The 17,014-nt window shown below is 44.2% G+C and overlaps 1 protein-coding gene across 1 annotated transcript; it reads right to left on the reverse strand.

Moving 5' to 3' along the window:
• Window positions 1–5,853: 5,853 nt before the first annotated feature.
• On the reverse strand, window positions 5,854–9,078 carry LOC136520416 (thioredoxin reductase NTRA-like). Its single transcript, XM_066513919.1, has 2 exons — window positions 7,995–9,078; window positions 5,854–6,169 (listed from the first exon to the last, which is right to left on the reverse strand). The coding sequence occupies exons 1-2, from the start codon at window positions 9,037–9,039 to the stop codon at window positions 6,099–6,101; spliced, it is 1,116 nt and encodes a 371-aa protein (XP_066370016.1). The 5' UTR covers window positions 9,040–9,078; the 3' UTR covers window positions 5,854–6,098.
• Between the last annotated feature and the right edge of the window lie 7,936 nt (window positions 9,079–17,014).

Genomic DNA, 17,014 nt, shown 5'->3' on the forward strand with positions numbered 1-17,014 from the left:
AGCCGCTGTCGACCACCCATAACGCAGAGGGTAGACGCTCATGCACGTGTAGGGAGGAGCCGGAGACAGGGCCGTCTCTGTAGGCATCGAGCGTCAACATGACTGGTCAAGGATTTGCATTAAGTATAGCTGTATGTTATATTTAAGATGGTATACATGGACAAACGTTATTTGAAGAATAATCATGACCAGGACATTGTGGAGAAACATCGTAATGAAAATTATATTAAATATAAATATTAGAAGTGTACTTATCTTTGATAAAAATCTAATCGGTGGCGATGAAGTCATCCGGTCCTCGAGCTTTTCGACCTGTCGTCATGATGGTGGTCGCGGTTGTCATAGCGCCGTTCTTCATGGCGATCATCATTGCGACGTGGTCTGGTGGTCTGGTGGTCGGAGCTCGGCGGAGCCGCTCGGGACGTGGTCTGGTGGTTGGAGCTCGGCGGAGCCGCTCGGGACGTGGTCGACGTGGTTGGAGCTCGGCGGGGCCGCTCGGGACGTGGTTGACGTAGTCGCGGTCGATGTGGTCGGAACTCGGCGTGGCTCGCTCAGCGGCTCGCTCCGCGGCTCGGCGTGGCTCGCTTGATGGCTCGGACAGCTCCATGTATTCGGACTTTGACGTATTTCATTGTACGTGTTGCATTGTATGGATGCGTCCGATTGGTTGGAGTTCCAGGTTAATGATGGCTGCTCGGCTCCTGCCAAAATAATCACGCATATGTGGGAGATATCTGGACACATACTATCTCATGGGATATAAATTAGAAAATAAATACAAGTATTGACTTAGCTTTGGACATCGCCCGTCAGCTGTTTGTACATGTATATGCACACACGCATGCAGGCTAATTTATCAGCACGTGCATGCTTTGTAGATCGTCCGGTCCTCGTTTGCTTGCATGCATGCAGATTTGCTTCCATGAAGATTTCTGCTGCACGTTGTGTCCGATTCGAATTGGAGTAGGACTCCCATGCGGATGCGGCCTGGAATACGAACGCCACATAGTAGCGTCGCCGAGGCCTCGGCGGGTCGGCGAAGTCGGAGAAGACGCCGATGGCGAGGTTGTGTGCATGCGGCTGTAGGCCATGCGTCCTTTGATGGTTGCATGTATCATCTGATAGCACAGCGCTGCTTTGCATGCAGTCTTGTTGAAATCCATAGGCTTGCACGTGGTGCTGTTGGTCGCTGCACGGATGTAGTGCCGTGTCGTGCTGGGATCACGTCGTGGTGGTGCAGTTGGATGCGCCGACGCTCGTAGATGATTGAAGAAGGACGCCGCGATCCGCCAAGTTCCGATGTCCGTTTACGTGAAGAAAATTCTCGTGCAAAAACCAAAGGTGAAGGTTGATTTCGCCGAGAACATTATGTCAAGGTTGAGATCCATCCAGTTCGCTATGGGATCAGCACGCACAGACCCCTAAAGGGGACCCCTACCTGGCGCGCCACTATCGACGAAATATGGTCGGCAGTCCACCGAGGGGGGTGCCCGTGGTGGTAGATTGTCGGTAGACGGTGCGTGTAATCAGGAACCAGATGGTGACACAAGGCGCAGAGACAGCGATTTAGACAGGTTCAGGCCGTCTGGTCGACGTAATACCCTACATTCTATGTCTTTGGTGTATTGTATTGAGATGTATACAATTAACCTATCCTCTAGGAGACCCTTGTCTCTCCTTATATACTCCGAAGAGACAAGGTTACAAGTAAAGTATCCAATTTGGTACTATTACAATATCTAGTACAACTTGTAATCTTGATGTGTACGCCTTGATCTCACGGGTCGGGCCACCTCGGATGGTGCGGCCCATGTACCATCTTGTGGTACCCGGGGGTATATCCCCCATAGTAAGTAATAACTAATCATTGATCACTCAGAGTACTCCTTTCTATGGCATTAGCATGGCTAAGTAGAATATTAGAGGAATAATTCCTAAGTCATTCTTAATTATAAGTCAAAGCATACGTTGATTAGTGCAATTACACTTAGTAATCATGGTTAAGATCAACTTCATATCTACACATAAGGGATATTAGCAAGGAAGATTAAGAACAGAGCTTGTCTTCCTTCGTAACTAGATCCTACTTGTCCTATATTCGGGGAGTGGACTACAAAGGACTCAACGGGAGTGTCACATCCGTGATCTACCATATGACCCAGAATATATGGTGTATCCACAGGTAAACAACTTATAAGCACCACGCTTACACAATGTCGACCACTCACCCCTGGACCAAAGAGTGAGCGTTATACGAACTTATTCATGAACATGACAATAATCTAACTATACTAAGCATATAATCAAAGTAGACAATGAACATGATAACTAGGAACATGATTAATATGAAGAACAATATCATAACAATTGTAGCAAACATATAAAAGTAATGAGAGATACAAAAGAGAGGGGGTACAAATGTTATACCAAGCCACTTTCTTGACACGATTAGGAATCCAGGTGAAGCTTGCCTCCCTCTAGACCTAGCCTAGCTAACTATACCCTAGAATATGGTGGAGCTCGGAGGATGATTAGGGTTTCTGTCTTCTCAACTGACTTGATCAGGATTTGATGACTTAGGGAGTGACAGGGGCTGGTATATATAGGCTAGAGCGTCAATCCTGAGCCCTCGGATCAAACTGACTTGAATGGATGGCGTAGATGCAACCTAGGAGGCGGTGGAGAACCGACATTCGAAGGACGGGCTAACAGGTCGGGCCCATAGGCCGGCCGCCCTGTAGGTGGGGCCGGCCGGCCGCCCTGTAGGTGGGGCCGGCCGACCCCGCCTGGCGGCGTCTCGCCCTCCGCTTCGGTGTGGTCTCCTCTTGAGTCTTCTAGAACCTTCTAGAATTATTTTCACCGTGAATAAGTGCGATTAATTCTGACATCTAGGTCCACCTTGATGGTTTTCTGGATAAACCGTGCAAAAAATACAAATTCACCAAAACTCATTGAATTTGTTAGTTTAAACCCATAAACATTTGTTGGTGATTACTTTCATGCCCTTATACATGTTATATTGATAGTTTATAATGTTTGTTAACTACCGTCAACATCTATTTATTTATTTTATTGGGCAGTGCTTTGAAAAGGTTCACCGAGAAACGCCATTATGGTCAATGGAAAGTGCCTCTGAATGTAGTCCAATACCCAGTAAGTACTATCTAGGTCACCGCATCTTTATTTAGTTCAATTCATTATTACCATGCTTCATTGGTTGATGATGAATCTTTTTCTCGTAAAGTGGTGTCTGCAGTAGGGATCGGGGAACAACTTATGTGGATACTATGTCTACGAGTTCCTCATGGAGTACTCAAGGAGAACAAGTTAAGAGATCCTCGAAGTACGTAAAAATATACATAATTTATTTATTACCATTGTGTTGATATATATAATCATATATATATTCATACTTTTTCTTTCATTCGAATTGAAGATTGAATGGAGGAAGCAGAAGGTTCTACGATATGACCAGATCAAAGCAATTCAAGAGGCATTGTCAAGATTTCTTATGGATGAGGTCAATACCTAGTAGCCATACGAATGAAGATTAGGGTTGAATGAAATCCAAATGACATGAGTACAAGGTTTTTGTGACTTTATTATGTACATATTCCATGCATGTATAACCTCTTGAAATATTTGTATATATGTAGTTTCATATATTTTAGTGTGTTATTTATGTATAATGTTCGAACAGAACCTTATACTTAGACGTATATTAGCAACGTAGAATTCGTGTGCCAAAATCTAATCGAAACCCAAAAAAAATTGAATTGAAAAGAAACCATAAAATGAAAAGGAATGAAATGGAAAAAAAAACTTTAGTACCGGTTGGAAACACCAATCAGGACTAAACGTGCCAGCCCCGGTGCAATGTCTAGGGAGCCATTTAGTCCCGGTTGGTAATAGTAACCGAGACTAAAGGAGGATGATCTTTAGTCCCGGATTCGCAATCCCGGTTGAAAAACTGGGACTAAAAGGGGTTTTCCAACTGGGACTGATGTTCAGTCCTGCACTAGTGTTAGACACCTAAATTAAACTTTAGTCGAACTAAACTCTAATTCTAGGTGGGTTTGGTTTGGACTACTTTGCTCTATCAACACCATCTTGGATTCACCAACTACGTCATGAAGCACCTTCACTCCAGAGTTGCCCTTCCACTACGTCATGAAACAACTTCACTCTAGAGTAGCCCTTACACTATGGAGCAGGTGCACATGTTTAGCTTGTAGCTCTTCTCTAGCTTCCGTGATTGAAGGTTTTTGTGAAAACGGTCATTTATGCCCTTATGATATTATATATGTTTAGTTGTTTTAATATGCTTAGCTTTTATATGAGTGATTCTTATTATTTTAAAAATCATTTGCAACGTTTTGGTACAACAGAAATGATCTCTTGGTCTGTATGCAAGACAAAAATGCCTTGTAAAATATGTCGTCACTTCAAAACTTTACAATCACCACTGTCAAATGGGCAGTTGTAATGCGGCACACCGATCATTATATAGAAAGAAAGATTGAAGAACCATAAGGTTGTTCTCAGTTCATACATTCATCTCCCATGTGGGATGCCTTTCTTCTTGTATTTCACCACTGTCATCAGCAACATTGATGGGCATGTTCTTGTTTCTTTTTTTTTCCAATTGCCCAAAGCATATCTAGAGAAGTAACAAGGTAACTACATATATATAATCTGTATCTACACTTTTATCCTGAGAAGTAAGTGGGACGGAGCTAGAGTAAATTCGAAAGGAGTGCCCTCGGCTTATGGGTGCAAGGATTTTCAATATGTGGGTGTATATATGGTAAAATTTTGGTTCTAACTACCGTTTTTTATTTTTATGAGGGTGTGGCTGCACCCCCTAAAATGAATATGGAACCACCCTTGGAAGTAACAGCCATTAGTTTGAATGCCAAATTGAAGATGCCAAAATGAATATGGAACCGTTCGGCTTGCTGAAACTTGGCTGAAGCTGGCTGAAAAACACTGTTCTGGCTGAATTGTTGTGAGAGAAAAACACTGGTTGAAAAAAAATAAGCTGAATAGTGCGGATTATAAGGTAAGCCGAACGGGGCGTAAAGGTTAACAAATGTACTGAAGCAACAAAGCAATGCAATTTAAAATTCAGAACTGATGGTGTAAAAGTTAACAAATTGACATACTTGTTTAAGTCGTGTTGTATAGGTTGACAAAAATATGGTCAGGTTCTTATTTTCGCAAAAATCAGAACAGAATGTCTGAAACATGGAATCACTGATTTGTCAACTCCATGTTTATTCCAAGTCTTTTTTTTTTTTTTGAACTTAAACTATCAATATCTATACAATACAATATTTTAAATATAGGAATATATTATGAAAGCATGTTGTAACCATACATATCTAGCAATTTCGACATGTGTTGTTAATGTACATAAAATTTAAGATGATGGTCAAAGTTAAATAAAAAGCATAAGATATAACAAATCTAGATGGTCTTCACAAATAGTATTTGGATATGATTTCATGGCATTTTGCAACTCCAAATAAGTCGCAGCTCACCATTTGTACGAGGTTTTATAGTTTTTTTTCTTTATCAAGAAATAAATGCATCTAATGAGGAGCTCACCAGTCAAGATTTGTGTCTAAATCCTTTCTTTTCTCTGTTTTTTCTCCTTTCACCCAGTACACAAACATCTGAGAACTCATCGTTTTGCCCCTGTATGCACATTTCAAATGGGTGTATACGCGCATTTCTCGAGATATTTTCTCCAAAAGAATACGCCAACCCATTCAAGGCATCGCAATTCACATGGCAACACATTACACATCAATTACCAAAACAGAACACCCTACCAAAGCACCCAATGACGGTCAGAATCTGCCTCAACGCATTGCAATCATTCCGTAACAATATCTGCAAAGCCTGCCTCCTTCCACATGCGGAACCAGAAGCATGACTAGTAGTAGTAAACAACGCGAATAATTTATACAAGCTTCCGCACGCTCATATAAATCAATTTCCAATATAAACCAAATAATGTGCCGTTTATACCACTAGAGAGCAGCTTTTGGAGAAGTTTTCCTTGGCCCAAGAGCCGCTTGGCCCAGACATAGTTAATCAGTCTTCCCTTCCTGTGCTCCAACCACCTGCAGGTAGTGCTCTGCATCCAAAGCAGCCATGCAACCTGAACCATCCAAGCGGTTACCATTAGAAAGTTTTCTTAATCGAGTTGCTCATGTTATAATATTACTACCAAGAAACACTGTCAATGGGGACTGCATCGCATTTTGAAACTGACACTGTTTCAGGATGGGATAACAGACTGGAACAATGCATGTAGCTCTTCGAAATTCCACGTAGCTTAAATTATAAATTAAATCTTGGAATGGATTTTTCATTAAGGAATAAATGATATTGATGCAAATTACTTCTCAGTTACTCAATTAATAAAGAGAAAAGGATAATCAAAACAGAGAACTCAATGATTCAGAACAAAAGAGACCATAGCAATCCTCTAACCATAAACATAGTTCCTTAAAAGTTGTTTCACAGTTACTCTACTCCCAGCATATGACAATTGACCTTTGGTGGGTATATCTGTCCTAATTGCCCAACTAGAACATTAGCATCAAGTAATTAAAAATATTGCAAGGAATAAGCTTATAGTATTTGACTACTAATTTACTGCTGGTGTGTCTATTGAATTTTGATTGCAAGACAATTAATTAACATGCTATTTCCATACGGAGATACTGAAAATCATCACTATAGTTTAATTGCAAAATTCAGTTATGTAATGGGGAAAGGGTATAATCCCAGTTCGAAAAAAAAGTAAATAAAAAAAGAAAAAAGGCAATGAAAACAGTGAACACAATGATTCAGAACAAAAGAGTAAGAGACCATATCAATCCAACCATAATCCCTTTAGTTGTTTCACAGTTATGCTGCTCATGGCATATGATAATTGCCATTGGTCCAAGATCTATCTGCCCTAATTGCCCAACTAGATCGTTTATATCAAGTTATTACTAATAAATAATGTTTCAAGGATTAAACTTAATAGTATGTAACTACTAGTTAACAGCTGGTACTCTTAAATCTTAATCGCAAGAAAATCATTTAGCATACTATTTCCACAAGGGGATACTGAAAAACATCACCATAGTGTAATTGCAAAATTATGTTATTCCACCAATATTGGATAATCTCAAATATCACAGAGAAGGGAACCTCAGTACTGGAATAAGGTGCAAGGATATGCTTTCAATGCCTACAACATTTATAAAGGTAGGTTTCGAATAAAACAATGAGAAAGTTTCACGCCTCTGAGAGAGAAATCTTGTGGAGACCTCCTAAAGAGTAAAGGTCAAACTTGAAAAAGAGGACTAATTCTTATTCTTGTAAGTCATTTCAACTTGCAAGCAACCTAATGTTGCATGAACACACCACCCTTTCCTGACCTTTTTTGTATATGCCCTAAATTTGAGAGGCAAACAATTAAAAGATAAGATTCCACCACACAGTAGTTCAGAAATTCCATAAAATATGGCATAAACCACCTAAAGATCATGGGGATCAGAACCAACCACAACACCCTCTTCGACTGAGCATATTGGATGCAAATAGAAATCATAGTTTAAACTACTGTTGCCTAGTTACAATTGTAGTCACAAACACCATCTTATCAAGCATCACAAACGTAGTCACAAGTTGATGCTATTGTTTGTGTAAACAGCAAAAATATTGCATAATAACATAGACACTCTGTTTACTAATTGGATATTGGATATTTGTTTAGCTAGAGATGTACTTCACTATATAATGTCAATTAGCTCCCCACAAACTAACACGAGGCATGCTCCATTTCAGGATCCACCAATGCCATTTCCTAGCATATAACATGGATGCAACATAAAAAAAAAGAACACAACCCCATAATTGCGCAAATCACTATTGGGATCATGGAATACCAAAATAGCAGCATTAAAAAACCACAATGAAGCTTATACCTGATCCAGCGGCAGTAATGGCCTGGCGGTACTTCTTGTCCTGGACATCCCCAGCTGCGAAGACCCCCTTCACACTGGTGTGCGTGGAGCCGGGCTTGGTCACCACATACCCATCAGTGTCGAGCTCGAGCTGCCCTCCAAGAAATTTTGTCGCCGGTTCGTGACCGATGGCGAAGAAGAGACCGGCCACCTGGAGGTCGGAGACCTCGCCGGTGACGACGTTCTTGACCTTGACGCCAGCCAGCGGGCCTCCTTCCGCACCACCGTAGGCCTCGACGACCTCGGAGTCCCAGACGACCTTGATCTTGGGGTTGGAGAGCGCGCGCGCCTGCATGATCTTGGACGCCCGGAAGGCGTTGCGGCGGTGGATGATGTACACTTGCGAGCCGTACTTGGTGAGGAAGTTGGCCTCCTCCATGGCGGAGTCCCCGCCACCGACGACGGCGATGGGCTTGTTCCGGAAGATAGGTGCAGCCCCGTCGCAGACGGCGCAGGCAGAGATGCCCCTGTTCCAGAAGGCGTCGGAGCCGGCGAAGTGCAGCCTGCGCGCGACGGCGCCCGTGGCGACGACGACGGAGTCGGCGTGCACGACGGTGTCGTCGGAGGCGACGCGGAAGGGGCGGGCGGAGAAGTCGACGGAGGTGACGGTCTCGGTGAGGATCTTGGTCCCGAACCTGAGCGACTGCGCGCGGCAGCGGTCCATGAGGTCGGCGCCGAGGATGCCGTCGGGGAAGCCCGGGAAGTTCTCGACGTCGGTGGTGGTGGTGAGCTGTCCCCCCGCGGCGATGTCGTTGGCGAGCCAGCCCTCGAAGAGGACGGGCTTGAGCTCAGCGCGCGCGGCGTAGACGGCCGCCGTGTGCGCGGCTGGGCCGCTGCCGATGATGCAGACGCGCGTGCGCAGCGGGCCCGCCGCGGCGACAGCCTCCTCCATCCCGTTGGCCGACGCCGTCGCGGAGGCCGTCGCGGCGGCTGCGGCGGCAGTGCTGGTGGTGGTGAGGGCGCGGGACTTGCGGAGCAACGCGAAGAGCTTGGAGCTGAGGCTCATCAAGCCCGACGGAGCGGCGGCGGCGGGGACGCCGAAGGCGGAGCCGCTCTGTTTGCTTGGTGACTGCAGGCCGGGCCGAAGAATGGGCTGGAGCGGGCCGGCGTGCGTGTGGTTGGTGTGGCTGGCCCTGACCGCCTCGGAGTCGGAGGATTTTATGCGCGGTGTGAACGTGTGTGGACACGCGACGCGACTAGCCGAGAGCAAATGTTGGACACTGTTGTGCTGTGCTCGGTAATGTGAGGCTGCCTCGTTCCATACTCGTCTTGCCCAGGGTTGAACCGTTCAACTGTGAAGGTAACGATGAGGTGATGCAATGCAAGACAAGGTTGCGGCTCACCTTAGTTTCATGGAGTCGTGGCACACGCAGACACACTGATGCTCAGTTGCACACACCACGCTACGCACACAATGCATGTCGGCACGCATTACAATTATTTACAAATACATAGGTTTGACTGTTTATTTGAGCGAATTTTTCAGAATTTAACTGTGCTGTGATTTAATTGAAGGCGACGTTCCCGTCGACAACGAGGCGTCCGTGGTGACTTCGTCAATCTCGAAGATTTGTCGGGCCAGTCTTCGAAGATGCTTATAGGGAAAGGGTTTGTGTACGTGCGTTCATAAGGGGTTAGTGTACGTGCGTTGGGAGTGTATGTGTAATTTGCAAAAAAAAAACATGGGTAGCAGCTGAACTAGTTTAAGGGGTTGTTTGGATTAGGAAGCTAATAATTAGCCCATATTTTTTATACCAATTAAATAGCCTAAATGTGAGCTAATTCTATGGTAACAAGAGCTATGTTCAATTAACAAAACAGAGGGACCATTTTGTGTGGGGCTATATCAGAATAGGTTATTTTCAGTCAAATCCATATACAGAGCCTTATTAGTAGCAGAAGCTATACCATATAACACATTAATCTGGGAACTGAAACTACATCTCAAAATCAAAGCCTTTATGTGGTACACTTAACAAAGGATGATTTAACACGGCGCCAGTGGCAAGGAGATAGGAAGTGTTGTTTCTGTTCTTCAGATGAGTCTATGCAACACTTACTCTTTGACTGTCATTTTGCTAAATTCATATGGAGAATTGTTCAAGTTTCCTTTAATTTAATACCTCCAACTAGCATACATAGTTGTTTATAGGTTAGTTGGAAGGGATAAATAGAAAACTGAAATCTCAGATTCTTATGGGTGCAAGTGTAATTTGTTGGGCATTATGGCTAACTCGGAATGATATAGTGTTTGACAAGGTCCTATCCCCATCTTATTTGCAGGCTATGTTCAGGGGACCTACTGGACCAGGTCCTGGTCCTATTACAGAAGGAGGAGGATCGTCAGGCGATGAAGATGGGATGTAGTAATATTGAGACAACCGTGATGGAGGTGTTTGTAAGACACGGTTAGAGATTTAGCAATAGAATTGCTTTATAGATATGGAATTTGAAAATAATATTTTTATTCTCTATGGCTCAAAACTTTGTGTTTGAGATTCCTTGGGATGCAGTGCTCATGTTTGTAATAAGGAACAGCTATATGCATTAGTCGATGCAGAAGCTAGGATATTAATATATTCCATTTTTTTTAAAAAAAAAGAGCTAATGAGGGTTAATTGATGGTTAGAGTCTATTAACCCCTATAATTAGCTCATGTTAAGTTAGTCTAATTTTTAGCCCTGCGATCTAAACAAGCCCTGAATATTGGCAACAGTCTAATTTGCTCCATCCCTTCTAAAGCAATTCGGATAATCCGCTAACCTATATATTCTTTTAATTTACACCCAAATATATTTAAGTTGGTTCATCAATCTACCCCTTGGAAGATTTTTCTTTGTTATTTCTCTACAAACTAGTTGAGTTTTAAGTTCAAATTTTTAGGGTGATAGATGACATCATAACCTATGTTACAAAAATACATTATTATTTTTTATAGGTTAGGCATTTAATAGTTAATTAACATTGTGAGCATAAAATTTATAAAAGATATGTTAAAAATTTTAATTAATTTTCTACCAGAAGTTATGACCTCTCCTATCACATTTTTTCATTTTAACTTAAGTTCAATTTGAATGCAAAGGTTTTAGGCGACACCGTTCATCCTCCTTCTGGGTTCGGGTTTCAAGGTTCCAATGGCTGCATGCTTAGAAAGGAGGGGCTTAGGGAGGCAGGTAAACACGGCGGTGGTGGCAGGTTGGCCGGAGGCAAGCTCGGCAGCAGCGGGGGCAAAAGCACTCCAGAAGTGCTCCTTCATCCTCGTACATTTCATTTTGTATACAACTCATGGTAATCTACATAATTTAACGTATTAAGTAGTTTGGTAGGCTAGTCTACATGCATTGATTTGATATATACTCTCTCATGCAGGAATAAATTGGAGCTCTCTTCCCTCAGGAACTGTTCAACATTTTATACATTGTTTCTCATACTGTTAGACACTATCCAACACTATTACATAAAGATGTCAACAGGGAATTCCCCGTCGGGTATTGTCTTCCCATCCCCGTCCCCGTTGGGAAAGATTTTCCCCGTCCCCGTCCCCATCAAAGGTCACGGGGGACATTATCTCCCCATCCCCGAACCCGAGCGGGGAATCCATCCCCGACGGGGTCCCCGTCCCCGTACTAGGCAGCAGCGCCGGGATGCTGCATGCAAGGGAGGACGGAGGAGCTTGGGGCGAGGACACGCGACGGCATGAATCGCGCCCAGGCCATGGTCGGCGTCTGTGTGGCAGAACCTCCTAAGTTATAGGGCCCACATGCACCTGTCACTGTCCGACGACCTTTGACATCTATGCATATGTTTCCATTAACTTAAAAAGACTGTCGGGTGTCCTCGGGGAACCCCGAATCATCCACAATTTCCGAGCAGGATCACGTTACAGAGTCAATGCAGTATTACAACATTTATTCAAATATCAGTACCAGAGTAAAAAACAGCGGAAGTCTTACGATAACATAGTTTACAAACTAGTTGTTTCAAACCTTACAAACTAAGTTCGATAATTATTACAAACCATAGTAGTAGTGGAGTGGCATAATTAACATATATACATTACACACAAATTAAGCATCCTGCCCAAGGATCACACATTTACTTCTCATCGTCAGAACGAACAATAGTCATGCAGCACGAGCCAAAACAGATCTACTCATGAGGCTCACCTGCAACAAGGGGTCAATGAACCCTGAGTACAAAAGTACTCAACAAGACTTAACTGAAATAAAACTGATAGAACTTAGGAATGCCGGCTCATGGGATTCAAGGTATGGCTTTAACAATAATCAAAGTTCTTTTGCGTAAAAGCTCTTTAACAAAATTCTTTAAAAAGGAAAACTTCTTAAGAATTATATACATAGCTGACACGATCCGCACTGAGATCATGAAACTTCATATCCAACACCTTCACAAGCCTTATTCAAGTTCTAGTTATTAATACTACGATGATGAACAGTGAGTTGAGTCTCCATAATCGAGGAGCAACGACGATTCGAACCGATTATAAACCCAGCTGGGAATTCCAGACCACACGACATATGCAGGTTCCAGACCTACATATGCCAACCTACCCTCGGATCCTCTAAAACAAGAACGGGTCCGCGCCACCCGAGAATACAGTACTCCACCATTCCAGCCCATGGCCACGTGGGTACACGCTACTCTCGCCATCTCTCCACTCCCAGTGCGCGAGTAGCCATTCTCATAATAGAATAGCCGAGCAAAGGCTTACCGGAGTATGTGGTTAGTACTACAAATTCTCACCTCATGCAATTCAACAACGGACGTGCCTTAATCGACACAGGCGGAAAGACCCCACTCACAAGACCTCCATGTCAGGTGGCTCACACTCACCGAGTCCGCCCGGTCTAGATTTATTACTCCACATTCCCATATCACATGCTAACATAATTAACCAATGTTCCGTTTGTTATTTGCAGGTGGCAGGTAGTCACCCGACTTTCATCGTTCTACGCATAGCTAAGCAAAACTAGGCATATACGAGTTTAAAACTGGTAATATGGTAAATATGGAATAACAAGGGGGGTAATGCACCCAATTAGGCTCTTACTTAACTCCTAATCACTTAATGCAGTAACGGAAAGCAAAAGCAAAATTAATTTATAAAATACAAGGTAGGGTTATATGCATCTGGGGCTTGCCTTCGTTGACGGAAAAGTCCGGCTCCTGTGACGTTTCACAAGTATTCGATCCGATTTCAATAGACGGATTAACCTCCTCAACAACTTGATTAACTACCACGTGTTCACCTTCGTTCACTACACGTAATAACAATGCCATGTTTAACATGATGCGAGATACAAAATATGATGCTCGATGATGGATGCCAATTAACAACTAATTAAACATATTCATAAAACTTATTTCAATTGCCAAGGATCATTACCAACTAATGACACAAAGTCATCACTCAATCAAAAATTCAATCCAAACCTAAATCATTAGAGGTTAATATTTGCTTTTATGAATTAATTATTTAATTCAAAATTATGAAATAAATCAACTTGTTTCAATTGAGCTCAAATTTTTTTTGTAAAGGTTCACCACATGATAACTAAGTGGAAAAACAATTTTCATAATTTTTTGATAATTAATTAAGCCTAGAAAAATCATGAAAACTCATTTATCAATTAATTGAGCAATTTTTATCACATTCAAAAATTACTGAAAAGTATCATTTTATATTTTTTCTAAATAATATACATCACAGAGAGGTCACACAAAAATTTTCATAATTTTTGGAGCTCTAAATAAATCTACACAAAAATAACAAATTACAACACTATTCAATCATATCTGAAAAAGGAAAATTTCATTTTCAAACCACCTCACACAAACAACTCAGAAAAGAACCTGGAGCTCACACAAACAACTCAGAAAAGAACCTGGAGCTCACCCCAAACGCACTGGAGCATAAAGCTGGATCGGAAGAGCAACGGATGAGTGGTTCGACGTGCATAGGAAGCACTAGTAGCTCACCCCGAGCTCGATGGAGCAAAGAACGGGCTGGAGAAGTAACGTTGAAGCAGGTCGACGATCCGAGCAACCACGGCGGAGCAAAACGTCGACGGTGGTGGTGCTCTAGCGACTGCGGTGGACAAAACTATCAAGCAACAAGGTATTAAGAACCACGGCATCAAGGTGAAGCTGGAGGTACACTGAGCAAGAGCAACGGCTCACCGTAGAGCGCTGGCCACGATGGCGCAAGCACGACGGTGAGGTTGCCGGCCGCGAGGAAGAAAGGCGTGCACAGCGGGTTCCCAGTGGAATCAGGCACCAAGACTCGGTTGGCTAGGTGTGCAAGGAGTAGGCGGAGCTTGAACAAGCTTTACCAAATGGTGGAGGCACTGCGGCGACGGCAAACGCACGACAGAGCAACGGCGATGGCGACTGGAAAAATAGAGGAGGAGAGTGACGAAAAATGGCGACGGTGAAGTCCTTATAGAGTGGCTCAGAAGCAAGGAGAAGCCACGCAGAAGCCTTTCCCATGCCAGCGCGAGGCCAAGGGCGGCCACCGTTGCGTCTGGAAGCGGAAGGAAGATCGTGGACGGTGAGTTGGCTTCCACAGTTACTGTTCATCAAAATTACCAAAACTGCCATTTGATTTAAAAATCCAAATTACTCCCAAATTTATGTAACAACTCAAAAATCTCCAAAAATAAAGTTGCTCCAAATTTAAAGTTCTACAACTTTGCTTTTATAACCATCCCCTAATTCGGTCTACATTTTGAAATGCAAATTTGAATTAAAAAAGGGAACATTTAAAGAATCTCGCCTTTTCAAATTACTTCAAATTTTTCATAACAACTTTGAAAACTCCAAAAACAAACTTTGTATAACTTGCCAAGCTCTACACTTTTTCTTTTGGGCTCAACCCCAAAATATGCTTAGATTTTGAAATGGATTTTCAGGGTAGGATTTTAAATGCTGAAAAGCGGGGTTTTCTTGAAAAATTCAAAATCCAAACAAACTTTGAACTTGAGTCAAACAATACAATGCAACACATACCACATAAATATAAACTTGTATTAGAGTATGCATCTCAAAGTTTTCACCAAATGCCAAATGCTTTGCAATGCATATGATGACATGTCAGATTTTAATATTTAAACACCCGAGGTGTTACAGTCTGCACCTAGGACTCTGGCGGCTGCGGGAGTGGCTGGGGCTGGCCGAGCGAGGCGACGACGGCCGGGGCATGGGCATCGGAGACGGAGGAGCGGTTGGAGCAGAGGAGGTGCGGCCAGCGGCAGAGCGACGGGGAGAGTCGTTGGGTCCCAAGCGACGAGCGTGGAGGTGGGGTCGGAGACTCGGAGAGGGAGGACTTGGCGGCAAGGAGCGCAGTGAAAGTCTGCGGGTACGCCGTTGCGACCTCGCCGTTGCTCGCGCAGGTAGACGTGTGCGGGATCTAGGCGTGCGGGGGCCTGCGGCTTGGCGGGCAGGCGGGGGACGAAAGCAGCTCCGGCGCGGACATGGCACGAGACTGCGAGAGGAAGCGTCGTGGTCGTGGAGGCCAGCAGCTGGGTGTGCCGTGGAGCTGGGCGCGGGGACGCGGTGGAGCCAGCGGCGTGCGCGAGCCATGGAGAGATGCAGGCCGAGGAGAGATAGCGGCGCATCTAGCGTCGGAGCGGAGGAAGGGAACACGGAGAGATGCGGCTCGTCAGATTGAGGATTGGGGCAATTAGGGTTAGAGAGTCAGTGGTGCGTATATATACTCGGTTGCAGTACGTGGGCCGTTACATGGGCCTGGACGCTGGTGCCTTGGCGGGGCGGCGGGGCGGCGGGGATCAGGGCCAGGGAGCACGCTAATCATCCCCGTCCCCGTCGTCCCGGACGGGGATAGATTTTCTACCAAATTCATCCCCGTGGGGAACAATCTGGCCCCATCCCCATCCCTTAATAGGGGAATTCCCCGCGGGGAATCGGGGATCGGGGCCCCATTGCCACCTTTACGTTGTTTAACACTGTTTCCTCTCTACTAACCGTAGTTCCCTTTTCCCTTTTACTGTTCACACAAAATAAAATCACGCGCGGCGAAGGGCGCCTGCCGTGGTAGAATAATTACAGGCAAAAAAATCACGGTCCATATAGGGCCTAACTGCCCAAGGAATAAACATGCACCTTTTCTCCAAAAAAAAAAGCATCAACACGTAGTACTAGACGACCTATTGGTTGGTTGATTTTTGGGCTGATAAGCCCGGCTAGTGCTGATTTGTTATGAGAGAAAAATACTGTTGGCTGACTGATAAGTCCTGACTGAAACCAATAAGCGAACAGGCTGAGAGAAGAGAGGCCAGTTTGGCCCGGTGCTCATCGGGTGCATGCCAGCTAGCAGTCGGCGGCCCCACTGCTCGTCCGAGCACAGCTGACAGGTAGGGTGCGTGCACCCGCCAGGTGCCAGGGTGCGCCAGCCCTTGCCGCGCCGTGCCCAGCCACGACCGGTCCATCCCGTCTTAGGCCTAGTTTAGTTTCACGACGTAAAGTTTTAGGCACGTCGGGTGTTATATGAAAGTGTCGTATAAGATGTTTAGATCATAATAAAAAAATAAATTACAGAATCCATCAGTAAACCGCGAGGCGAATTTATTAAGTCTAATTAATCCACCATTATCACATGTGTTACTGTAGCATTTATTGTCAAATCATGAACTAATTAGGCTTAAAAGATTCGTCTCGTAAAGTAGTCACAATCTGTATAATTAGTTATTTTTAGTCTATATTTAATACTCTATACATATATCAAATATTCGATGTGACGGGGTGTAAATTTTTTAGTAACGAACTACACAAGCCTCATTCTCGCTTGCTGCGGAGCCATGCATGTTGGTCGATTTGGCCCACAGGTGTACCGCCTGACACGGTGATATTCCAGTACGTGACAATTAACAAAATAAAACGTGCGAGGCGCGCGGTGCCCTGATGGGTTGGCCAGCCGGGCCATTCGTCGATTGGTCATCTCG

The sequence above is a fragment of the Miscanthus floridulus genome, chromosome 18, assembly GCF_019320115.1.
Source record: "Miscanthus floridulus cultivar M001 chromosome 18, ASM1932011v1, whole genome shotgun sequence".
Classification (NCBI taxonomy): domain Eukaryota; kingdom Viridiplantae; phylum Streptophyta; class Magnoliopsida; order Poales; family Poaceae; genus Miscanthus; species Miscanthus floridulus.

Excerpts from the sequence above, each read along its gene's own strand:
- LOC136520416 (XM_066513919.1), bottom strand. The coding sequence starts at position 9,039 with ATGAGCCTCAGCTCCAAGCTCTTCGCGTTGCTCCGCAAGTCCCGCGCC. Across the intron at positions 6,170-7,994 it reads CATTACTGCCGCTGGATCAG|GTTGCATGGCTGCTTTGGAT; the intron begins GTATAAGCTTCA and ends TGGATGGTTCAG.